Below are 26875 nucleotides of genomic sequence, written 5' to 3'. Positions count from 1 at the left end.
AGTGCAGTGGCCGCTTCCGGCCACTGCAGCCTCGACCTGCTGGGCTCTGACGATCCCTCCGCCTAAGCCTTTCAAGGAGCTGGAACTATAGGCGTGCACCACCATGGCCGGCTAAATTTTTTTGATTTATTGCCCAGGCGGGTCTCGAACCCGCAGGCTCAGGCAATTCACTCACCTCAGCCTCCCAAAGTGCTGGGATTACAGGCTGAGCCACCAAGCCTGGCAGATCCATACTCTTTAAGGTCTGTTAACATTGGCACCATCAGCATTCCTTTCAGTATCTCAAATAAAATAAGTCTAAGATAAATTTGAAACTCATTATCTTTTTTATAAAACTGGTTCCTTCTTCCACAAATGCTCCATTTCTCTATTACCTAAAAATCCTAACCTGTTGAACAAAATCCTAAACTTGAGACCAGATTCCCCATCACACCTTCTCAGTGTCCCTCCCCCTTCTTGGGTAATTGATCACCAATTGTTTTCAACGCTTCATCCTGAATTTCTCTTGGACCCACTCACTCCTTTATAATCCTGACGCCTTTGTTCTGGGTCTTTCTACTTCTCTATTGTATCCACTTCTGGAAATTCAACATGTATTAATAGGCTCGGAAAGTTCCTAAATGAAAGAAACTGTTTTGCTTGTTCTCCCCAGTATTTCCAAAACTTTGGGACAACAGAGCCCTTTATTCTCAGTGATTTCACGATACTGATTACAACATGGCACCTCTGGAAAAGGAAGGACTCTAAGATGAAGAACACACTCCCTAGCTGGACACCTAAGGTTTTTCACACGATTACCTCCATAAGCAATTCCCAGTCCGTATCCTACCTGCTCTCCCTTCCTGCACACCGTATCACTCCACCACCTGTAACTGACTAACCATGTGCCTGGTCTTTACTGTCTTCTTGTCCAAGTGCACACACGGGCACCTCTCTGTCTGGAAAGCTACCACCAACCAACTCAAATGCCACCCACAGAGGGGACTCTGGGATGAGCTGGCTGACAAGTAACACCAGCTCCCATCTAAAGATACATAGTTACTATAAAGTACCAAAAGGCCTTTATTACAGAAGACAGGTGGATGGAATTAAAAAGAGCTGCCCTGTCTTCCACTGAGTGATAACTTTGCCATAATCCCATCACCAGTCAGGACCTGTGAGGTCTTCCACATTTTCATAACTCTAGCACTACACTGACCTTATGCATACTGCACATTCCATCCCTACTCCCACCAAGTGGTCCTACTTACCCTGAGATTTCTTCTGTCTTAAGGAGATCCTCCTATTGTGATAATGATAAATGGAAGAGCACAAACCCAAGTGTTCTCTGAGTTAAGACCCAAATAGACAACCATGAATATACCTCATTGCAAGAAACAGACCTTTCCTCATACAGAAAACATACACAGGTACATTTACATTTATACCCCGTGTTAAAACAAAACAAATACTCCACCAATCTAAGGACCATACATTGAACCACAATGCCACTGCCCCTAGAATGAGCAGGTATTTATTTTAGGTTTATACGAATGAAGAATGCATAATTTATGTGGCTCCCCCCAAAAGAATGGACTTTCTAAACATGCTAATAAAATTCGGCAGCCATAAACACATGACAAAGCCTTTGAATAGCCGAGGATTTATATAATAACAGTCCATGTTTATAACACCTTTACCTTATGCCAGTTACTGTGCAAATGCTTTGAATGGATTAAGTCAGTTAAACCTCGTAATAGGTTTATGAGGCACATTCTATTATCACACCTACTTTTATGAATGAGAGAACAGAGGCGGACAGAGGTTCAATTACTCAAGATTCCAGTGCTCATAAACAGGGGTGCCAGGGTGTGAACTTGGGCAGTCTGACTCAAAACCAGCATGGCTTAAGGACCGAACCCTCACCCTGTCCAAGTTTTCAGTGAGTTCAACGATGTCTGGTAGGAGGGGATCTTTCCTCTCCTTGCCAAGCTGTTGCTCACACTTTCTCAAGTGCAAGCTGTTTGTGTCCATTTCCTATTGCTGGAATAGCCACAAATTTCGTGTCTTCAAACAATGCAAATTTATCTTACACACTTCCAGACGTCCAAAAATCATTTTCAGAGGGCTAAAATTAAGAGCTGCATTCCTCTAGGTGACCCTAGAGGACATCCTGTCCCCTGCATTTTCTAGTCTCTAGAGGCTGCCTGCATTCCTTGGCCCGAAGTGCTAGTCACATCTTCTCTGACTGTCCTACTGCCTCTCATAAAGGCTTTTGTGATGATATCAAGTTTGCTCAGACAATCCAATGTAATCTCCCATCTCAAGATGCTCAAACATATCTATAAAGTCCCTTCTGCCATGGAAGGTAACCTATTAGCAGGTTCCTGAGTTTAGGACATGGGCATGTTTGGGGACATCTTTGGGGTCATTGTTCAGACCACCACCAGAGGCTTGCATTCCCCTCTTACTTGGTGTCCGGGACCGAGTGCATGTTCCAGATGAGTGTGGCCTATGCGGCTAACATGCGCTTGGTGACAGAAGCTAGCAGGAGCCCTGTCACACTGACTTGAAACTTCCTCATGCAGGCAACAGAGACTGGGAGAAGAGGCTGGAAAGTGACATGTCTTCCAGGGAGCCAACATTGGTCATCTTGCCAGTACCCACCTGGTTATGTCACCAGTGACCCACACTTCTGAAAATCTTCATCTTTCATATTTTGGCTTAATTCTTTTAAAAACCAAGCTTTAAAAAGTAAGATTTGCCCAGTACAAAGTACTGAGAGCAGCCGGGCTCCATGGCTCAACCGGTAATCCCAGCACTCTGGGAGGCCAAGGTGAGTGGATTGCCTGAGCCTGTGGGTTCGAGATCAACCCGGGCAACTTGACGAAGCCTCATCTCTACAATGAATAAAAAATTAGCCAGGCATGGTAGCGTGTGCCTGTAGTTCCAGCTACTTGGAAGGCAGAGGCGGAAGGATCGCTGGAGCCCAGCAGGTTGACACTGGGGTGGCTGTGAGTGTGCCACTGCACTCCAGCCTGGGTGATGGAGTGAGGCTCCAACTAAAAAAAAAAAAAGTACTGAGAGCAATAGACACTTTAGATTAAGAATCTGAATCATGTTTTATAAAGGAAAGACATAAGGGCATACACAGCAACACAACCTAGTGAGTCTTTCAAAATTATTGCCAAGTAGAAAATTTCTAAAAAAATAATTCATAGTGATTGTGTTACTACTTGAAATTGTCTAATCCTGTGCAAAGGATGTTTCAAAAGAGTTTTATTATAAAGCATTTAAATTTACAGACAAAAATGAAGAATGGTGAACGTCAAAGTTACCCACTACCCTGTTTTCTTCAGGCATGGTTACTTTCTAAAATAAAACATCAGCCATAGAGTTGAAGCCCCTTGGTTCCCCATAATCCGTTTCTCTTTCTCCCTCTTGAATTTGGATTTTTTTTTTTGTTTATCATTCAAAATGGAATTTTCACAATCCTGAAGAATAGTGTTTTTGTAGGTGCTCTAAACATTTCCCTCTAAAATCATGTTACCATCATTTATTGGGCAAAAAGTAAACCATACAGGCAAAAAAGTAATCTTCAGTTCATTACATGAGCAATTTAATGACAATTTCCATTCAGAAATGATTGCAAATATAACTTTGGTGTGGGGATATAAAATGAATTAATTTTACATGATTGGTCAGGGGATCATTTTCCATTGTTTTGTATCCTTAACATGATACCAAACATGATGCTCATGCTGGCCAGACACCTAAGTGTAACTCAATGCCCTTTCCTACCAGCATCAGTGAGATGCTGGGCGGGGAAGAACAGCCTGGATGGATACCACAGCCCCAGTGTCCCATAGTGCCCAGTTTTGGAAGTGTGTGCATGTCTGTGGCACTTGGGCAGCTTAGGGGCTTGGGTAATTATGCCCAACGTTCTGGTCCTGGCCTGTCCTACACAATGTGACTCTCTAACAAAGGCCTGGAAGTATCTCCTTTGAAAAGAGATTTTTTTTTTTTGTTTCAGTATACTCTGACCTGAAGTCAAACTACCTCACCTTCAATAACATCACATGTAAAAAAAAATTACAAATGAGCTCATCTCTCTGCCATTAGAAAGGCACAGAAAAAAGCATTCCTGAGGAATAGAAAGACTAAAACCTTCTCTGCCCACTCTGGCAGGTCATCTTCAAGAGCTGATAGTCATCACGATCACAGTAAGATGGAGTTCCCTTCATGTTTCTGAAAGAGTCACAAGAAACTCACAGAGCTGGCAAATGGCACAGGCTAGTGCCGGTCTGTCTTTGGTCTTACTGGATTTGGAGTATGTAGCCAGGAGTGTCCTTGGGTACACTGTCATGTCACAGCATCTCACAGTGGCACACATACACCATTGAAAGAGGAGATTCTTTTGTTGCGTGAATATGTGAGGATTTCACGTCTGAAGTCCACAGCCTCACATTCTCATTCTGTGACATCAAAGTGACACGGAACCCCAAAATAATAGCTTCAATTGACTCTGGATGTTATAGAAAATTCTGGTTATGTTTCTTAACTCTGAAGTTTTAAAATAAAATGAATGGCCCTTAGCATTCCCAGGGCGGTCTTACTTTTATTAGTATGTGTCTTATTAGCATGCCTGAATCAACTCCTCCATCTTCCATTCATGTCTCTTTTCTTTTTTTTTTTTTTGAGTTTGGAGTCTCACTCTGTCACCCAGATCAGAGTGCAGTGGCCGCTCCTGGCCACCGCAGCCTCGACCTGCTGGGCTCCGGCGATTCTTCCGCCTCAGCCTTCCGAGTAGCCAGAATTACAGGCATGAGCTATCACGCATGGCTAATTTTTTGATTCACTGTAGAGATGAGGTCTCACCAAGTTGCCCGGGCGGGTCTCGAACCCGCGGGCTCAGGCAATCCACTCACCTCAGCCTCCCAAAGGCGCAGGATTACAGGCTGTGCCACCGAGCCCGGCTCATGTCTCTTTTCTAATCTCCACATCTAGTTAACATGACTGTGAAGAGCAACTTACTATCAACCAACATTTTCTGAGCATCCACTCTGGGCTAAATTCTGTGCTGGAGTCTAGGAAGATGAAAGTAAATAAGATACAATTTCTACCTTCAGGAGACTAAGGGATGGAAAGGTAGAATGATCATTGGAATATAACACTACAAGCACTAGAACGAGAAAGAGGAAAATGCTCTGGAGATACAGGAAGGAAAATAGTGACTTCTGCCACAAAAAAAGGACAGCTGAGCAAAATCTTCATGGATAAATACACCGAGCAGGACAAAAGAAGAGGTGAGTAATTAAAGGAAAAAACGTAGCCATGTGCAAAGGTATAAAAGAAATAAGCAGGTTGGTGTCTTCAGAGAACTACCGAATGATTATATCAGCTGGAGGAAAGGGAGACAATAGGAGATGAGGATGACACTTATATGTAATGCTCAAGAGTTTAAAGTTGATCCTATAAACTGGAGAGAAAAAGGAGAACTGATTTCTTCGGCCATATAATTCATGTCTATCTTCTCAACACAACTGGAAGCTCCGTAAGGAAAAAGAGAAGTGTTGTCAATGCTCAGCATAGCATCTAACATACCATTAATGTATTTTGCATCCATGGCTACATGGATAAATCATGACTAGGAATGGTGGCGCAATATGAACAGATTTGCATTTTAGAAAGTAAACTCTGAAGGACACTCAGAGGCTGAAGACAGTCTGTTTTCCTACAATGGTTTATTTTATTTTCAAAACCATTGCCCACATAACATCTCAAAACATGCCCATGTTTTGACAAGTGTTAGGTTCCATTCTGTAGGACCACATGGAAGTCAAGCATGCCCAGAATTCACTGGTGCACCCTTCTTTGTTATTATCTTGCCTTGCTTTAACATAAATGTATGGCGATTACCACCAATTTAGAGACAGAGAAATGAAAGCACTGTCATTAGCGGTGTTTACTTAAACCAGCAATTGAGGTTTTCTTCACCACTCTATCACTCAAAATACAGCATCGGCAAAATTCAGTCCAGCTAATAGAAATAGACACTACTTTAACAGAATATTTGTGTGTGTGGGGGGGGAGAACATATGTTTTCTTTCCTATTTAAATGATTTTTCATCTGGCTACTTCCTGAATAGAAAATTCCAACAAATACTTTTTTCTATAGTACTCCATGACCCTATTATAGCATTCAATGAAATTTGCTTTCTACAAATATTCATTTCTTCTCTGCCAGAATATGCTCTTTGAGAGAGCATGGACTACACTTTGCATGGTCCATGATAGTGGTACAAAGCACATGTTCCATTCATGCTAGCTGAGTTCAGTTAATGAAGATCCAGAGGGCTTCATCCAGATCACACAGGACCAAACATCATTACTTAAGGTGGGCAGTAAAGGCATATTTTAAGTGGGAAAGATAAAAACTTAGATCCTATCTGCTTTGCACACATTGAAAGGGCTGCCTCTCAGTTATTTCAGCATATAAATACAAGTGCTTTTTCTTTCTTAAAGAGTGGCCAGTTCTCTAATTTCATTCCCACATTAGGCGACTCTTTATTTACTCTGAACTGCCTAGAATTAAACTGATAGAGCACTGCAAAATTCCTTTGCTCATATGATCTTAAAAAGTATTGATTCAATTGCAGGAAAATATAGCCCAAATAATAGTTATATATTCTCAATTAAGACTTTGCCAGACATGAAAGCCTATTCCACTAATCGGTGCCAAGCGTTAGCAACGATGAAAACCAATTAAAAAGCTTTCTGTGTATTGATTAAAGCCAGGTCTTGTGGTGACTCAGGGAACATTGCATGTTCTCAGAATAAAGTACCCACTCATGTGAGGTAAATTAATTATTCCAGGGCATGAATTTATTATACAGCGAATTGCCTCTTCCAGGAAAGCTGACAACCAAGAGAAAGCGAGTTTGACATATGAGAAAATGCATACAAAAATTGCTTTTCAAAAGAGGATCCAAGTATAAAAACGGAACAATCTTTCTTAAGATATCAAAAATAAAATAAAAGTAAATTCAAACGATCGGAAATGCTGGATGAATCATGTAACCTTGTCCATTTCACGGATTCTAGATTGTTTTTACTTCTTTTACAAATGCTTTCAATCCAACTGATGTTTATAGATCATTTATTGGCACCTAACACAGTTGTCGTTTGTAGAGAGACAACACACAAAAGGTCACAACTCCATGTCAAAAACGCAATGAAGCACAAGGCTTCAAGAGACCCATGGAGTCCTCCCACTCTAGTTGGGCAGGCCTCAGAAAGGCAGGAAGATCTGACCAAGATTTTAATGATGACATTAAGGCTTTCCAGGTGGATAATTTCTGGTATTTGTTGGAGGCAGGTGACAGGTGGGACCTGGGTATGAAAAACTGTTAGACAACAACACTGCGCCAGATATATACACAGCATCTTTTCATGGTTCAACATGAATTCTAGGAAAATCAACACAAGTTACTGCTTTCTGGAAGTTCTTACAGCTCCCAGCGTGTATATTAGAGACGTATGAGCTGTGGACCACAATTACTGGAAATCCTTGAAAAAACACAAATGCCTGGGCCCCATCCAAGACCTATAGAGAATCAGGATTTCTGGCTGAGGCCTGGGTTTCTGTATGTGTAATCATCATTTGAGGAAAGCAAGTGGGAACACAGGAAGCGTGTTCAGGGGAGGATGGAAAATGAGAAGACGGAAAAATGAGAAAAAAACCTGAAATTTGAGTCATTTTTTAAAAAATTTTACTGGAGAATGATAGTAAGAGCTAACATGGGATTTGAGGACTATTGTGAATTTGGTCACACTTTCCCAATTCTTCTCCTTTCCCTTCTCTCAGTTTTGATGACTCGATTCTAGGTGTAGGTTCCCATCTTCTCTTGCCTGGGCATCTTCACCCAGTTTTTTCCTGCCTGTGTCTCCACTAAGCACCTTAGCCCTGCTTGCTAGGGACATGTCCCAATCCTTTTCCGCAAACAAGGATTCCTCAGCCCAGGGGCAGCCATTCAGACTGGGTTAATACTAAAATATTATCAGCTTTATGTGTCATGGCATGAAAAAGCTTTGGAAACATTCTGGTCATGTATTCATCATAAAACAGAAACATGACTGTGTCACTTCAACAAGCCAAGGCTATGTGCCTCCCTTTCTCACCATACTAGAGTTGAGTTCCTGAGATATAGTGGATAATTCTCCCCTGGAGACTTTGATTACATTTGTTCTACCCAGAATATCCTCTTTATCACCGAGGCTTCACTCAAGCGTCATCATCATTCCCACCCCACTACATTTTACTATAAATGATTCAACTTTCTTGATAACTTGCAGCCAAACAGATTGGGAGAGCCATATCCCTCACAGTTGGTTTAAGTTCACTGCCTTCTTTTTGCAGTAGATCCGATTTCTCAAATCACAGGGTTGGCCATGTGACAGTCTGATCCAGTCAAAATTCTCCAAGCCTCTGGGTCAATCACAGTCCCTCCTCTGAATTTTTTTCTAACAGGACCTGAAGGGATAGATCTCAGTTTACTCTTCAGTGACAGGGTTGAAGAGATATAAACCTCAATTTTTCTGTGACTATGGTTTCATGCTTTGGAAATGGCTAAGCTAAGAGAAAAAACCTAAGAGAAGGAAGTCACCTCATAAAGGAAGACAAAGTTGACAGAGAGAATTGGTTCTGCAGACATGGGAGTCCCTGGTACCATCGTCCCAAGGCCAAATTCCATCCATCCTCCTCAGAAATGTATTTATTTGCATGACCCAGTAAATTTCCCTTTTCTGGCTTAATTGGGTTTGAGTTAGCTTTATCTCACCAACACAGAGCCACTCTCTACTGTTTGAGCTGCCTCTGGGCTACAAAGGCACCTGGTTACTTCGGTCAATTCAAATAGTTGGGAATTAACTGTGAGGACACACTTGAACAGATAGAATTATGGCCACTTGGCCAGGTACCCTGGAACACTGAAAAAGTCAGAGTATACTCAGAGAAACACCATGGCACTGAAAGGAGCTGCTGTAGCCTCTCTATACCAGAGAAACCCGCAGAGGAATCCTCTGGGTTCATTCCAGGCCAGCTCCCTGCCTGTGCATAGAACTGCTGAGAATTAACTGAGGTTTGTTAAATCAAGGTGAAAGAATAACAGGCTCTCCTTAGGACACCTATCATGTCACTGAAAGACCAAACCTTGACCCTTGTAACTGAATGCCCAGTTCTAATGGCCTCATGAAGAGGCTGGGAAATTGGTTTAAACCATGTGGTCAAATATGTTCTTCTCAGAAGTACCAGCTGGGTGGTAACTGTACATTTCATTTCAGTATTAGTTTTCTGAAAACATTTTCATTTTTTTAAAAAGTGTGTCTCAGCAATCACCCCTTTATAATTTGCTATCTTGTTTTACACTTTGGCTTACATATTGCTAAAAAGTAATTTTATTCCCTAAAATATTCTCAAAGCATAGGCCAGCAGGGATATCATCACTTTTTAAAAATGAACATAGCAGTCAAGAAACCGTCTGAAAGCAGAGTAATGGCAGTATTATCTAGTTATCCAAAAATCTCCATTTTTCAAATACATCTTGGACAATCTTTCTTAATTCAGCAGCAAATTGCTAAAGTTTCATGTAATTTAAATTTAACAGGCAAATACCAAGGTTTTTTGCTTTGTTTTTTGGGGTTTTGGTCTGAAGTATTCCCAACTTATTCCTAAAATCGATTCTATTATCTACACAGTAGGAGAAGAACAATAATATGATTAGTCCTAGCATCAAGAAAAATAATACCGATATTCTATCTTTTTAGTTAAGTGTCATCCTGAGAATGCAGTGAATTGGTTTTCATAAGTCAGTCAAATACGGCATTTATTGGATTTATTGTGCATTGTGTCAGTTTTTCCTAGAAAAGCAACTTTCTGTTTGCGTTTCACTCAAACTAAAATTAGTACCTTGACTACCTGATAAACTTCAGAAGGGATTCAAACACATGTTGGGGGATGCGGAGAGACTGAGAAGCTTTAAAATTTATCTCTGATCACCTTCAACAATAGAAATAGATTGTATAATTTTACTTAGGGAGGGTTTTTTTAATGTTGTTGTTGTTTGTTTTTGCTTCCATCAAAAACCAAGTATCTTTGGAAATTACCTAAAATAAAGACCTAGACCTTAATACAGAGGCTCCATTGATCTTCTTTGGTCAGTCTGTGGAGTAAATACAGACAAAAACAGATTTTAAAATAATGTTTTTCTTACCGCTAAGAAGATGAGGCCAAAAGTATATTATTTTGAATATTGAATACTGTTTCTATTTGCAAAAATTATAAAATATCCCAACCCAGGGAATCCATTTTAAAGGGCTTTGCTCATTGCAGGAGTCAAAATTTCAAGATGTTTATCATCCAAACCCCTGAATGTGGGCTTTGAGAAACACTTTTCCTTTCCCAAGGTGGTTTCAATTTGACATCTTAATTATCACAAGTCACCTCAAAGAACCTCCCACCTTTCCTTCTGTTTCTTCTTCCTTATGTTCTTGCTATACTTCCCCACTCTGAAAGAAATGCTCATTATAAAGAAAATAATTATGATCAATGCAGAGAAAGCATTTGTATTTTATTTCTCCCATCTTTTCATACTCTAACTTTTTTTACGTTCTCAAAGAGAATAAAATATGTTACCAAGCCTTCAAATACTTAAGTAGGAGTATACTATAGAACAATGCTGCCTAACAGAAATTTAATAGGAGCTGTATATGCAATTTTCAATTTCCTACTACTCACAGTGAAAGTTGTAAAAAAGAAACCTGTGGAATTAACTTTCAGATTATATTCATGCATCCTAACTCATCTAATATATTGTCATTTCAACATACTGTCAGTATAAAAATCACTAATAAGATATTCTACAATCCTTTTGTTGCTGCTCCATCTTTAAAAGATGCTATTTTAAATTAAGAGCACAATGCAATTGAAACTAGTCACTTCTCAGTGCTCAGAAGCCACATGTGGCTGGAAGCCACCATATTGAACAGGGCCAAGGAAAAAAATGGCAGTCCACTATTTTTGCTCCTCCCTCAAAGAACCAAGCAAATGCTGGGGTTCATCAACTGAACCTATTGAATTAAACAGTTCAAACCATTAAAAAATGCAAATAATTTCTTGAATTATTTACATTTCCCTAGGTTAAGGTTTATATTCAATTCCCTCTTGTATTTACTGGTCTTACCTTACAGTTTAGGCAAAGCTATGTAAAAGAAAATAAAAGATCATAATAAGCTTTTTGTTTCTTTGTTTTTACTTTCTCCTAACCATGTCCAAAAAATGTAAGACTATATGCTTTGCTCTCCCGATTTTGCTTATTTAACTTCCTGCCTCATTTTACTACCTTTTCAACCCTAACCCTGGCTGGCTGGCTTTCATGTTTGGTGTGGTCATTCCCACTTTCTTTGCAGATTCTACTAGGGTCAGTCTTGGCCAGTAGTCAGTGAATGCATATACCATAATTAAAAATAAAATTATTCGCCGGGCTCGGTGGCTCAGCCTGTAATCCCACGCCTTTGGGAGGCTGAGGTGAGTGGATCGCCTGAGCCCGCGGGTTCAAGACCCGCCTGGGCAACTTAGTGAGACCTCATCTCTACAATAAATCAAAAAATCAACCGGGTGTGGTAGCGCATGCCTGTAATTCCGGCTACTTGGAAGGCTGAGGCGGAAGGATCGCCGGAGCCCAGTAGGTCGAGGCTGCCGTGGCCGGGAGCGGCCACTGCACTCCAGTCTGGGTGACAGAGTGAGACTCCAACTCAAAAAAAATTAAAAAATGAAAAATAAAATAAAAAAATAAAACTATTATTTGCCAAGGCAGTGTTGGGTACAATGGCCCATGAAAACAGCAAGAGGCTTGGAATCAGAGGACTGTAGTCATGGTCCATTCCTCCTTCCCTGTAAATTATCTTCCTGTTCTTTATACTTCAAGAGGCTGATATGGGAATCAAGTGGTATTTTAAAAAGCATGTTACAAACATGAAGACAGGCATTGTTTCATGGATGTCTTATAATGACATGTATTCATTTTTTAAAAGTCTTTGAAATAATAAGAATAAACTAGTTATTCTAGTACATAGGGACATGGTTTCAAATCTTTGTATCTTGAAGAGATGCTCTTATAAATACTATGAAGTGTAGGAAAACCAAGAGAAATCAGGGTAGAAGCAAAATAACAAATGAAGGCATATTTCCCTGTTTTTCTCAAAGTTTTAAATAGATGACAATTATCGACTCCTACCCAAAAAAAGCGGGGGGGGGGGAGGGAAGAAGAGAGAAAATGATCTTCACACCCTCAGCAGGGATGACCTCACTTCAGCAAGCTGGACTTCATCCTAGATTTCATTCCTGAACCTGCCATTCTGGAAATTCCTGTTAAATGCTCACTTTAAAAATTGCATTGGAATGTGTTGGTATGTATTTTTAAAGGAGACATTGGGACATAAGTAAGACCAGTCTGGCAACTGGAAACTGAGGGTTCAGGTAACTCTCCACTGAGTAACCTGGCAGTCATGTTTTCTCCTCAATTTATTCTTTCATAAAATGAGACTAATAATCACCATTTCCCACTTTCTTTGCAAAAATCCTGATAGAATAATTGAGACAACAAATTGAAAATACTGGGAAAGTATCCTTGAGGGGAGAAAGACTAAGGAATTATGAATCCATCAGAATGAAACTAAGAAATATTGGGTATCATGGCCAAGCAGGCTTAATTCTCCGGATGCAGGGCTGGTTTAACATCCGCATGACCATAAATGTAATTATTACATCAACAGATGTCAAAATGAGAACCACATGATAAAATCTGCAGAAAAAACGCTTTCCATAAAATCTAGCATCCCTTCTTGATAAAAACCCTTGAACAACTAGGTATAGAAGGAATATACCTCAAAATAGCAAGCACCATCTATGATAAACCCACAGCCAGCATATTGCTAAATGGACAGAAACTGGAAGCATTTTCCCTAAAAACTGGAACAAGACAAGGCTGCCCACTTTTACCCCCTCCTGTTCAACATTGTGTTGGAGATCCTAGCTAGAACAATTAGACAAGAGAAGGGGTATCCAAATATAAAAAGAAAAAGTTAAGTTATCCCTCTTTGCTGATGATAGCATCCTATACCTCAAGATTCCAAGAGAATCTGTCAAAAACCTCCTTGCACTGATAAAGGACTTTGGCAAACTCTCAGGGTACAAAATAAACATGCAAAGGATAGTCACATTTTTATACACCAACAACAAACAGGCAGAAGACCAAACAAAAAGCACAATCCCATTCACAATAGTCACACGCACACACAAATAAAATACCTAGGCATCTTCCTAACAAGGTTAAGTGAAAGACCTAAACTTAACAACAAAAACTTGCAAGACACTGCTCAAAGAAATCCAGGAAGACACAAACAAATGGAAAAATGTCCCATGCTCATGGATAGGAAGAATCAACACTGTTAAGATGTTCATCCTACCAAAGACAATCTGAAGATTCAATGCGATACCCATTAAATTATCAACATCATTCTTCTCAGTCCTAGAAATGATAATACAGAAATTCATATGGAAACATAAACGACCATGGATAGCCAAAACAATCCTTAGCAAAAGAAACAAAATAGGAGGTATCACACTTCCAGACTTCAAACTTTACTATAAGAGTACAATAATCAAAACAGCCTGGTATTGATTTAAGAACAGGCATACAGACCAATGGAAGATGATAGAGATTCTGGAAGCAAAACCTCAATTTCTCAACCAGCTCATCTTCGACAAAGCCTCTGCCAACAACCACTGAGAAAGGAGACCCTATTGAGTAAATAGTGCTAGGAAAACTGGCTGACCACATGCAGAAGATTGAAACAGGACCCCTACTTATCACCATACACAAAAATCAACTCTAAATGGATCAAAGATCTGAACATAAAACCTCAAACTATAAGAATCTTAGAAAACACAGGAGCTACGCTTATGGAAATCAGAGTAGGCAACCAGTTCCTGATCAGAACCCCAGATGTCCATGTCATAAGAGATAAGATAGACAAGTGGAATCTCATTAAACTGAAAAACTTCTGCAAAGCAAAAGAAAGCATCAAGAGAGCAGGGAGACAGCCCACAGAATGGGAAAAAATATTTGCCGCTGTATATCTGACAAAGGCCTAATATCTAAGATCTACGAGGAACTCAAATGCACAAAAAGGAAAAAAACAAACAGCCCCTTTAAAAAGTGGGCAAAAGACGTGAATAGACAATTCTCAAAAGAAGATAAACGGGCAGCCGACAGACACATGAAAAAGTGCTCAGCCTCACTGATCATCAGAGAAATGCAAATCAAAATCACATTGAGATAACACCTGACCCCAGTAAGAATGGCCATCATTAAAAAAACAAACAACAACAGATGCTGGCGAGGATGTGGTGAAAAGGGAACATTTCTACACTACTAGTGGGAATGAAAACTAGTTCAACCTCTGTGGAAAACAGTGTGGTGATTTCTAAAAGAACTAGAAATTGACCTTCCACATGACTCAGCAATTCCCCTACACCTGGAGAAACTCAAATCATTCTACAGAAAAGATACCTGCACATGCATGTTTATTGCAGCACTGTTCACAATAGCAAAAACATGGAACCAACCATGCCGCCCATTGAAACTGGACTGGATGAAAAATGTGGAACATATACATGATGGAATATTATGCAGCCAAAAAGAAGGACAAACATGGACTTCGCAGCAACTTGAACGAGCTTACAGTCTATCATACTCAGTGATCTAGCACAGACACAAAGAACTGAATACCACATGTCCTTACTCATAAGCCGACCCTCAACATTTACCATAATACTATAAGAAAAGAATTGGCAGTAGTGGAATACTGCCGGGATGGGCATGGGGGGATACAGCATCATTTAGGATACCTGATCTCGAACCAGGCAAAGCGGGGATCAAAGGGAGGCCCAACTTTTACCTGTACCATGACAACTTCTATATCTAACCCTGAACTGTACCCCACATCTTTAAAATTAAAAACGATATATATTGGGTGTCCATTATCCTATTTGAAGGAAGAGTTAGCCACTTTAGAAATTTCTGGAGCACATCCAAGAGAGAAATGAGCATTCTCCTGCAGGGCAAGTTGCTGCGTGGGCTGAGCATACCTCTCTTCAGTGTGCTCCCAATGTCTCATGAATTAGAGCCCAGGGCCTCTGTGAGGTACAAGGTGAGGCTCAGAAAGGTGCCTGATGTCCAAAAGAGAAGACAGGCTTCCACTGAAGTTTATTTCTGTATGAATCTAACTTTTAGGGATCATTTTAGGCATGTGTCAGTATTTTTGGTAAAAACAAAATGAAGTAAAATATTTCACTCTCAATAGAGAGTTGTCAATGTTTAAACTCTGAGCGTTTTTCTGACGACAAAGTTCAAAAAACATGTGCCAAGAATTTCTAAAAGAAATGTTAGCCACTGCTATATATCCTACTATAATGCTTTGGTACTCAGCAGTATCTATTACTATTGATATGTGAAGTTTCTTGTTTAAGGGTCTATAGAAAGATTCACTTAACTTTAGTTTTGATGCTATGGAAACACTCTGAAACATTCTCTCTCTCTCTCATTCTCTCTCTCTCTCTCTCTCTCTCTCCTTCCTATTGCAACAATTCATTCAGTACAAAAATAAACACGAGAATATAAGAAAATAGGGAATTTAATCTACCCTTTTAGTGTTTGAGTCTAAAATCCTCCTAAAAACACAGTAAAACAGGAGTATAAGTAACTCCTTAACATTAAATTAGGTTTTGAAGTATTTGGAAAGCGCATGAAGGGAAAAACCAGTCTAAGAATGCCCAGAAGACATCTCTCCAAATAGTTTATAAGCCAGAGTAGAAGACAGATATAACTCTATATCATACTATTTAATTTACCTGTCAGTAAAAAACATATAAAACCATAGTCTTATGACAAAATTAAACAGCAACAGTAGGTTTTCTGAACTCCCGAGGTACATTGCTTTCAACATCTCTCACAGGAAATCAAGATACCGAAATCCTGCCCAGCGTTTTCTTACCCAAAAGACTAGTTGCATGCTGATTCCAAAACCTTCTTCTGTTATACAGAAATATGTTTCTTTCTAATAAGATTCTTTTATTAAATACTTGCTCATTAGTAAATGATGTCATTCTAGATCAGGATACCCAAGAGTCCATCCAGGGCCAAGCTAACGTACAGGGGTTTACAGGATCTGAAAGGCAACAAGATGAGAGAGGAAGAAGACGAGATGGATGGAAGAAGGTGGAGAAGGGAGAGAGGGAGAACACCTAGGCGGGCCAAGTTCCACAAGTGTTTTACAGATCGTTAGAGAGGTGGCTTGACCTTTCTCTCATCAGATGCTGATCCTCTCTGCCTATTTTCCTTCCTGTGGGGCTGCTCATTTCTCTCCAGCAAACAAGGAGAAGTACTGCCATGCTCAGCACATCATGTGCCTTCACTCCCATTAACCTTAAAATTTGTTTTTAAATGGCAAAAGGAAGAGTGTAATGAGCATGAAGCAGGACAGGAATGTCTAAACTCAATTCAAGCCCAGAAAAAAAATTACCCGTTCTACAAAAGAGGTGTGTGTAGATGTGCAATTTTAATTGCCTCATTACACAGCATCCCCTGGACCAAATTAAGTACAGTAATTACTATGTGGAAGTGCACACAATGCACTTCAAAGGGGGCATGCGTATCTGCGATCTATACCACATGCAAGCATCAGACACATTCAGGTTTTGAAAAGCATGCTAATTGCCTCACTTTGAAAAGAGGGTGTCACTTCTGAAAACAAACGCACTCCAATGTGAATCTGTCCCTTCGTTCGCCATCATAGAATAATAGGTGCTTGTGGTAATTTTGATGCAAAAATGTTTACATCTCCTGTAATGTCTTATTTAAGGGTTCGTTTATTATTTTTGTATACTATGTGCAATGGCAATATTAGTTTAAATGTGATTAAGGACTCACCTCTGCACTAAGTTGTCAAATACATGCTCACTTTGAAGTTGGAAATGTAGTGTTTTTCATCTGCCCACAAACCACAGCAGAGAATTACTTGTGCCATTAACCAGGGATATGTGACTCTATTTGTCTCTGATTTCTGAATATCCAGCCTTAGTAACTCTTGATGCCATCTTCACAAGAGGTCAGTGACTTGATACAGCATAGACCTCTCCCCCCGCCCCGTGGACTCCAGGCCTCAGTGACATTATGGATGCACCAGGATCACTGTCCCATCCTATTCTTCTACTATCCTCCCATGTGTTAGATCTTTAAGAACTCCAACTCCTGCCTTCAAACATGAGGCAAACTGAAAAACGTAGACACCTACTTGTGTGTGTTTTAGAACATTTACATATGTGCATGGTCAGCGGCATGTAATACACTCAGACTGGCAATACAATTCAAGGTCCTCATACCAACTGTTGCTAGAACAACACTGCTGGAAAATAGACAGGAAGTCTCACCACACACAAATTTCAGAGACCTTATAACAGGCTGATCATACATTTTCAATGACACTAGTCAAAGAACAGTGAGGAAATTGGAAGTCATACAAATGATATGAATAGCAACCAGGAAGACCAGGAAGACAAGGAACATTTCATTACTGGGTCAAACTGGATTAATATGTTGCTTTATTTAGGTTCTCTGTGAAACAGAAAACCGCCCAACATTTTAACTCTTGGCTTTCACCACAATGTGTTCCACTCTCCTTGCACAGGAGGCTTTGAATTCCTCTACCACACACCTAATCTACCTCTGATGTAAAAGTGCTAATACAGGGAAAAAACCAAAATAGCCCCTAACCAATGCATCAACTCACTCAGGTTGGGAGAGAAAATTTCAGGAAGAATTAGGCCCATGGTTATAGCAGCAAAATGCTACGTACAAATGCTAGCGGGTTCTAGCATTCAGCCTAGAGCATACTAAGCTGTAATAAATACTTTTCAAAGTAGAAAAAATGTAAATGCATCCCATTACTAAGTATTTCTCACTGACCATGAACAGGGTATGACTATGATATAATAGAAGTTTGTTTTTGGAAGCTCACACACAGTAAGTAGCCTCCTTCAGAGCAGTCTCCCAAAGACTAAAATGAAATCCAAACAATATCATTCTTCAGCCCACTTGTAGAATTTCTTGAAAATTTCCTCCAGAATCAGTTAATGAGTGAGACACTAACGATATTTTTAGTCAAGAAATAATTCCTTGCTTTAGAAACGTCTTGCTTACCTTATATCTCTTTATTTTAAAAGCTAAAATTACATGATCACATCTCTTAGTCACTTAATTTTGCTTTGAATGACTTTAAGCTATTATCCCAAAGCAAATCTATCACACAAAATATGTATATGACAAATGAATATCCATAAACCATTCCAGAACTCTAAAAGTAGCTTGGGATGCAACCTTGTTGGAATAAGCTTACAGTGTCCCACATAGACAACACTGACGGACATCAAACTCATAAAATACTTGGTACTGGCCAAGATCAACCCCAACAGTTAATTGTCATATTTCATATGAGAATCAACATAATTTGAAGCATTTTTTCCATCTTAGCACCAGATCACGGTAGTGTAAATTTGGCCGATAACTATTTTCATTTGTTTGTAATAAAATGAAAGAAATATCTAGCTCTGATTGTTCTTAAAAGAATAAGAAAACCTAGTATTTTATATAACTTATTCAAGTTTAATATGTTAGTTGAGAATACATGAATTCAATGAAATGTCATCATCAAGTGCTTTTAACAACAAAATACTTACGCCATGATGCCTGAGAGGTGAAACATTTCGGCTGTTATGTAGGACAAATAACTGTACAGGAAAACAAAGAGTGGCTCAATCACTCGGATATTATGTGTGAATCGAGTAGTAAATGCCGCGATAAATCCCAGGAAGATGCCAATCAACACCCCACCAATTCCTACAACAAAGAAGTTAGCAATTCCTGCAAACACGTCAATGGTCTCAATGGTTTTCATCTGGCAAAAGGACTTGAACAAGTTGTACAGGACCTGTGGGAGAAAGAAAACAGCGATGTCAAGACCCTTCCCAATTTCCCCACTATCATTCTGGGCACAAACACATCTACCTGGCTTTCTAAGAAGGATATTTCTTCTGGGTATCTAACTGGATGATTAGTGGCAATCACTGTGTATCTATTTGCCTTGTATTTTAATATTGTGGCTTTAAACAAAAAAGGAAAGAACAATTTCAATAAAAGTGAGTTTTCAGATAAATTCTTTCTAAAAAAGAAAGGAGATTTCAAAGTTATTATGTAACTGATTCCTAAAACATTATTATTCCAGCTATCACCTGAAAGATTATTTTAAAACATTTGTTTGCCATCCAGCACACCCAGCTTATGTCATCACTGCTTGGGAAGTAGTATGTCACAGAAAAACCTTGTCAGTGCCGCTGTGAATTCATGTATCTTACAATATTCTATTGTGGAGTCACACCATGGAAGGGATCCACCCATCAATAAAGGCACCCAGCCAGAAGCAGGCCTCCTCCCAGGTCATCGGGTTCTCACTCCACATCTTATTTTTTTTTTTTTTTTGAGTTGAGGTTTCACTCTTGTGACCCAGGCACACCCAGCCCACTGCAGCCTCAACCTGCTGGGCTTAGGCAATTCTTCCACCTCAGACTTCCAAGTAGCCAGAACTACAGATGCACGCCACCCTTCCCGGCTAGTTTTTGTGATTTGTTATAGAGACAAGGTCTCACCAAGTTGCCCAGGCTGGTCTCAAACCTCCAGGCTCAGGCAATCCTCTCGCCTTGGCCTCCCAAAGTGCTGGGATTACAGGCTGAGCCACCGAGCCTGGCCCTCACTCCACACCTTACCTCCCCTCCCTGTCCTCGCCCCACATGTCTGGTGCAACATGAGACTCAAGCAAAAAAGCAGCAAACTCGTGTGTGTGTGTGTGTGTGTGTGTGTGTGCGCACGCACACGCGCGCACTGTAACTTCATGAATATTTTGTGCCACTAAATTTATGAGACTGCATTATTGTCTAGTTTCCCTTGGTTTAATGACCGCTCTAAGGAAGCTAAGCACTTCAGGTCTATGGCAATAATGCTTTTCCACAAGTGTCTGGGAGCCGCTGAGCCAACTGAAGTGGGAAGTGATGGCTTCAATCCCACCACTTTTTCCACAAAAGCAGCAAGTCAGATACAAGTCAAGCAGACGTCCTTCTTTTCACTGTTATATTTACAAACCCGGGAGCCTCTGGAATCTCCAGGAGAGCCAACTGACAAGGACACTGGGGGATGAAGTTTGTGCTACTCTCTCATCTGAGATCTGAAAAACTCAAAATCGATCCCATGTGTCCAAGGTCAAACAACACAAAATGTCAGAGGCAATATTGGAATCCAGTTCTCCTGACCTTCGGGTGAAATTGTTCAAGGTTCAACCACGGGGGAGTGATTCATACTCCTCCTGCTAATGGCTGTGTGGCTGGGAAATGCCATCCCAAGCTTTTTCCACTTCACTTACGGTCACTTATAGAGCCTACCACGTTACAGGTTTTACATAATTTTTTTCTCCTTTCTTCCAGATTATAAGCTCCTAGTGGTCAACCAACACCTTATTATGATTTGCCTCTTCCATGTTGTCCAGTAGCTGATATAAATGTCTGTTTTTAGAAAAGTGAATTATTCCTTAGAAAGCACTGAGTCTTTCCTTTCTCCTAATTGCTGGTGTAACACTCAAGAGCGTTTGGTATCCTACCACCGAGAAATGACTTCAGAGAAGAACAAAAATTCATTACCCTGAGGACTTAAATATTTTGAAGGCAACATCATTTGCCAGACAGAGAAGAAACTAGCTCCAAGTGGCATCCACTTCCTCCTTTCAACCAGCGGCTTGCTGCAGGTGTCAGATTTCATCAGCATCAACTACTCCAGTTGCTTCCTGAGCGAGGATCAGGGATGTGCTATACATAGCCCTTGCCTCCAAACAGTAAAAGCCAAAGGGGACAGTCACCAGCATCCAGGAAGAGAGAGGCAGATTACCCAGCTTCCCATTTCTTCGTGGACAGCTCTTTGCAGAGCCACTGGGGCACCAAAGTTCTGCCCTCCAGCCTCAACTGGAGAGGCTCATCTCTTCCTTGTTCAAATCCCACCTCAGCCATCACAAGACTACTTCTTTTAAGGGCTGCCATTCCATTTTCACTCCCAAGGTTAACATCTTTGCATGACTTCAGGAAGGCCTAATAGTCTCAAAACACTGGTACACCTTGTCATTTGTTTTTTGTTTTTGTTTATGTTCTTGTACTGCTTTCCAACACACTTCAGTCTGCAGAGTTTCCATAAACATGCCATGTGTATTCATTTCTGCCCCTGGTTTTCTTTCCTATAATGTCTCTCCGCAGAAACCTAGCCCCTAAGCCTGGGCAAACTTTTTCTTCCAAGGTGCAGCTGACGTCCCTTCCTCCAACTTCCTGCACCCCAGACAATCTCTCAGCCTATGTACTGTGTTGTGTTGTTGGTGCTGTCTCTTGAACGAGTGTGTCATGTTCCCAACAAAATTAGAAATTTCTTCACACAGAGCCAAGTCACTTTCTTCTCATCTCTCTCATCCCCATCTGCCCTCCCACCACCACCACTGAAGAGGCCTCATAGGGAAGTCTAGGTATTTTCCCATAGATTAACTGGCATCAGCAGATAGGTCATACATTCCTAGTCCTTCCAAAACCATTTTCTGGCTACTCAACCCATCAAATCTATCAAAGGTACACTACACCCTGCTTTAAACATTCCTTTAGACTCTGCAAAGAGAAAAGCTGAGTCATAGGCATTTTCTTCTCAGCCCATGGGGCAGAAAGTCTATTTGGATTCTTCTACTGCCAAAGATGCCACGGCAGGGTTAGAGGAAACATCTTAAGTAGAAGCATTACCCTGACAACGAGAAAGCTTTCCATAACCCCCCACCTGTTTCACACTGAACCTGATAGCTCACGATCAGCATGAGATAAAATTCTTTTAGTTACAGCTGGCCATAACCACATACTTAGTTCATTCCAGTCAAATCCCTTAATTTGACCACAAGGGAATCTATGCAGAAAAGCATTTGGGAGTTTGAATTCATATATGCATATGCATTATGTATATATAATGTATGTGAACTATAAATGTCTCTAGTGAGTCTGTGCAAAATTGGCCTCATCTTGACATTTGTATTTTTATATTAAAATGCCAGTGATAACCTATTCACTAAATTCTGTAATGGGCTAATTTGACAGCTTTAAAATCTTTCCAATGATCCAAAGTATACTTGTTATGATAATTTTTAAAATACATAAATACAGGGGTACCAAAAATGTATACACATTTTAAGAGATGTTATCTAGTATTACTTTTTGAAGTTGAATTAAATTATGGTAAAAATGGATAGTATGACATTTGGTCAACTGTGCTTCTGCCATTTTCTTTGACTGTCCTGCCTGTCACATGGTGACACTACATTCATTTGATTAACGTCATCTTTTGAGTGAATGTCGTGCTTAAAATGTGTATACGTTTTTGGCTCCCCTGTATCTATATTAAAATTAGGAATTATGTATTTTGTTTGTTTGTTTCTGTTACCACATAAATTCTGTGAAATCATGTAAAGCCAGGATGCAAACTATGCAAATTCATTTGTTTATCAGAATGCCTTTGTTCCAGAAAAACAGCATTCAGGTCAGTTTTTCTTATATGAAACATAAAGGATAATCATTTTTGCCTAAGAATTGTAGATCTATTCTGCTATTTGCAAAATCAAAGTTAAGTCCCAAGTGGTCATTGCTTACTCTCCATCTTCCTTAAGTTAAATTCCCCTCTACAATACACAATTACTGGGTCACTGTGACACATCTCTAATTTCTTTCTCCAAAGCCAGCTCTTCTTAACCAAGCCTAGTTACCGGCAGATTGAGGAATCACGTTAAGTCTCTGTGGAAGATGTCTTAGAATACTCAACAGTTTTATTTACATGTTCTAGAAATAACATTGGAAATTACCGTAAATCATTTCTTGATAGACTATGTGAAAACAGCAGGGATGCTCAGATACACAGAACCTGAACAATCTTTGCCTAATTGGAGAAATTTTGAAAAGTTTTCACAAAACATTTATTATAAGGGAAAAAACACAAAAATCCTATTCAAAAATCATACCTTTAATTTTTTTTCAGTTGTTTGCTATTTCTCCAGTTAATTCTCCTCTACCATAGCCCAGGACAATAGCATGAAGAGTTTGATCTGATATATATATGTATATGTATAAAGAGATGTAATCAATTTATTTTGCTTTGAGACATTTTAATACTTTTTCCCTTCAGCTTTTCTATCTCAATATTGAATTCATCATCCTTTGAAAACAGTAGTTAATTGCACTGACCTGCAAGTTCACCCATTCTCTACACTACACTTGCAACATGAATTCTGTCTGATTAATCTCTCCTTCTACCTGCAACTTTTAGTGACTCCTCATTTTTGCTGTATGCATCACGGTCCGTGTTTTTAATACCTTTCCCTCATCTATGAGTTCCTTAAACCTCTCCTGGGTATAAAACCAAATGAATGAACCAAATAATTTTCCATAAAATACCTCCACCTATATTCTTTGAGGGCACTTGAATAGGATGCAAAGTTGTAATTTTTTTATACTGTTGTTCAATTATTCCTAATATGTACTCAATTCAGTACAGTATTCAGCCAATTCAATGAGACAAACATCCAGTCGTTTATTATTAGGCTTTAAGGAGGCAAGCCCCTGGATATGCCCCCAAATCCTGTGGGTCTGGTCTTAAGAAGCCATGAACTTTCAACCCAGGGTATGTAACTTTCCAAGGCAGGCTTCTATATATGAGACTACTGCAGTTCTTCTGATTTACAGGCTCTGGCTCTGGTTCCGGGCAAGGGTTACCACCTCTAAACACCAGCCATGGTCTTTCTTGTCTGTGCCCTCGTTCCCTGTTGGCGTGGTGGGCTCTCCCTTTGGCCCTTGATCCTCCCTGAGTCAGCCCTTCCTCTCCGTCCATAAAACCACAGCAATGACTTTGGGCCCCTTAAGAGGAAGCACAAGATATGACTCTGGATCACCCACTGCCTTTGCACATACTCTAAGCAGTGATTTAGCCTGATAGATGGTTATGGACAGACTCAAAGAATGGACCATGCAATGTCGGAATAAAAATGCTATAATAGGCAGGAAAGCCTATTATAACGCATGGTGTGTCATTCTGAAACCAACCTGAATCTGCTGAGCTGCCCTAGAAGGACTGCTGCAAGGTGTTCTTACTCCTTTGTAAAGGTCCCTTGACACTAAATAGATTCACTCCAAGAGGTCCACATTCAAATGTTCAGTCTCCCTCAACAAGGGCAAAATTCACATAACAAACATAAACCACAATGGAAAACTTGATAAACTTGATGCCTCTGGAAATTAGAATGAGTTATATAATGTCTTTACTATGATGGCAGTTTCCCAGTTAAAATTTAATATTGGTAGGTTAATGACTAACCAGTTAATGAATAATGAAATATATGAAGTGGATTTTGTTACCTGAGAGAGGTAACTTAGCTGTCTTAAAATAGTTGTCTTAGCAGCTATTCTACAAACTGTTATCAGTTAAATTACCAATGCATTCGTTTTTACATAATAATATTCACATGAAGTTAATGTACAACCTTAGTGATTTTTATTCAGTTTAGGGATTTGTTATTACAGTAGAATATGGACTAGGAGAGAATATTGTTGGTCTATGTAGATTTTTATGAGTCAGGAATAACCTTTTAGTGATGGGAGCAATGGAAAAAGTATTAAAAATTAAGTTACTTAAGCACACTTTACTTAATCCTTCTCTTCCTCAATTTTCTTTTCTTTTTTTCTTTTTTTGAGTTGGAATCTCACTCTGTCACCCAGACTCTGGAGTGCAGTGGCACACTCACGGCCACCCCAGCATTGACCTGCTGGGCTCTGGCAATCCTTCCGCCTCAGCCTTCCAAGTAGCCAGAACTATAGGTGCAGGCTACCATGCCAGGCTAATTTTTTATTTATTGTAGAGACGAGGTCTTGCCAAGTTGCCCGGGCTGGTCTTGAACCCGCAGGCTCAAGCCATCCACTCGCCTCGGTCTCCCAAAGTATAGGCTGAGCCACCAAGATTGGCCCTCAATTTTCTTATCTTCAAAATGGGAAGAATACCTATTTCATAGTTCTGCATATATACCTGAGCACAAGGGGAGCATTCACAAAAGGTTAGTAGCTATCATTACTCTCAACTTTACTACTACAGAACCATGACTAAAATAAAACAGCATCAGTGATGGTGATTGGTCATCAATCCATGATCACTTGAGTGTCTGTAGCTGGTGGAAGTACAGCTCTTTGTAGGTCTATGGCTGAGGGAGAGGGGGAGAGGCTTTCACTTCCTTTCTCTCCATTCTTGCCTGACTTCAGAAGGCAGGCAGTCAGTTCTGCCAACAATAAGATCACAACAGCCCCTGACTCGAATTACATGTCAATTAAGAGAATATTTAAAATAATTTGCATCTTCTGAATAAACACTTATTTATCAGAAAATGATGAGGACCAGAAATGTGCTGGTGTAGTAACAGAATGTGAGAAGGGAGCCTGTGATGAAAAACACTTTCCCTGAAATCATGAACATCATAAATAAAAATTCCCTGATAGAGAATGGCTCTTAGTAGGTACTATCATTTCACCTGCATTCTACATATCATTTATTGACTGGCAGCATGATTTCTCACAAAGAATTCTGGGATCTGGAATCTTTTAAGTTATGATCAAGCACCATCACTTCTGAAAATGCCAAGGTGATAAATTATCAGACGTACAGAGGCTATAATCACATCTATGCTCTTCTGGTATGAACAAGGTCTTGTAAGCAGAGACCAGCTACGAACTTTGTGAGGCCTACTGCAAAATGAAAATGAGGGGCCAGATGCATAATAATAAATAAAATATAAACAAAGAATAAAAATGCATTAAGAATTTCAAGACAGCACCATCAGAGCATTAGCCCAAGGGACGGGCCTTGGGCGACAGCTCATGAAGCTGCCCTGTATGCAGGGTCCCACCTCTGCTGTCAGGGTCAGAGAGCCACTGCAGGTCCCCAGGCTCCTCCCCCTCCCTCACCCCCATGTGGGGATGACACAGCACGAATGTGTTACTCACCACTGTGACTGCATCATTCAGCAGGGACTCTCCGAAGACCAGGATGTAGAGCTGTTCATTGACGTGAATGTTCTCGAAGACAGCCAGCACAGCCACTGGGTCCACGGCTGAGATTAAGCTGCCGAAGAGCAGGTTCTGGAGCAAAGTGATGTCACTGAGGCCGAACGCTTCGATCTGGCAGATGCCAAACAAAGACACCCCGATGCCAATGGAATTCCAAAGTGTCCCTACCACCGCATACCAGAAAATGGTGCCAATGTTCTCAAAAAACGGGCGCGTGGGCATGAAATAGCCGGCATCCAACACAATGGGTGGGAGGAGATACAGGAAAAACACATCAGTCTTCATCGCAGGGGGAGACTTCTCATCGACACCAAAAATAATTCCACCTAGTAGAAGTCCAACCATGATAAGGAGGCAGCTCTCAGGCACTATCGTGGGTAGCTTGTGATAGAGATGGAAGCCTGATGAGGAAAAAATAAAGACACAAAATGTGGGTTACACAGGAATCTTCTAAAAGGGAAATTGGTTCCCTCTGACAGACCAATAAGTCCTACTTCACCATCTCTAAGGTCAGTATAAGTGGCTGTAGACTGACCTTCCAGAAGGTCCCTGGACAGATCAACA

At 40.3% G+C, this 26875-nt stretch overlaps 1 protein-coding gene across 1 annotated transcript in view; it reads right to left on the bottom strand.

Annotated features, from left to right (window-relative positions):
* Window positions 1-26671, bottom strand: part of SLC9A2 (solute carrier family 9 member A2) — a 59375-nt gene extending 32704 nt beyond the window's left edge. Inside the window, exons 1-2 of the mRNA XM_008064778.2 lie at window positions 26249-26671; window positions 18833-19083 (exon numbers count right to left, since the gene is read on the bottom strand). Of these exons, the coding sequence (XP_008062969.1) occupies window positions 18833-19083; window positions 26249-26656 (659 nt within the window). The 5' untranslated portion in view covers window positions 26657-26671. The remainder of the gene's footprint in view (window positions 1-18832; window positions 19084-26248) is intronic.
* Window positions 26672-26875: the final 204 nt, after the last annotated feature.

This window comes from Carlito syrichta, unplaced genomic scaffold, assembly GCF_000164805.1.
Source record: "Carlito syrichta isolate Samal-C Ts95f unplaced genomic scaffold, Tarsius_syrichta-2.0.1 Scaffold308018, whole genome shotgun sequence".
In the NCBI taxonomy this organism is placed as follows: domain Eukaryota; kingdom Metazoa; phylum Chordata; class Mammalia; order Primates; family Tarsiidae; genus Carlito; species Carlito syrichta.
Note: the sequence above shows the minus strand (reverse complement) of the source record. Positions and strands in the feature narration are given on the sequence as shown.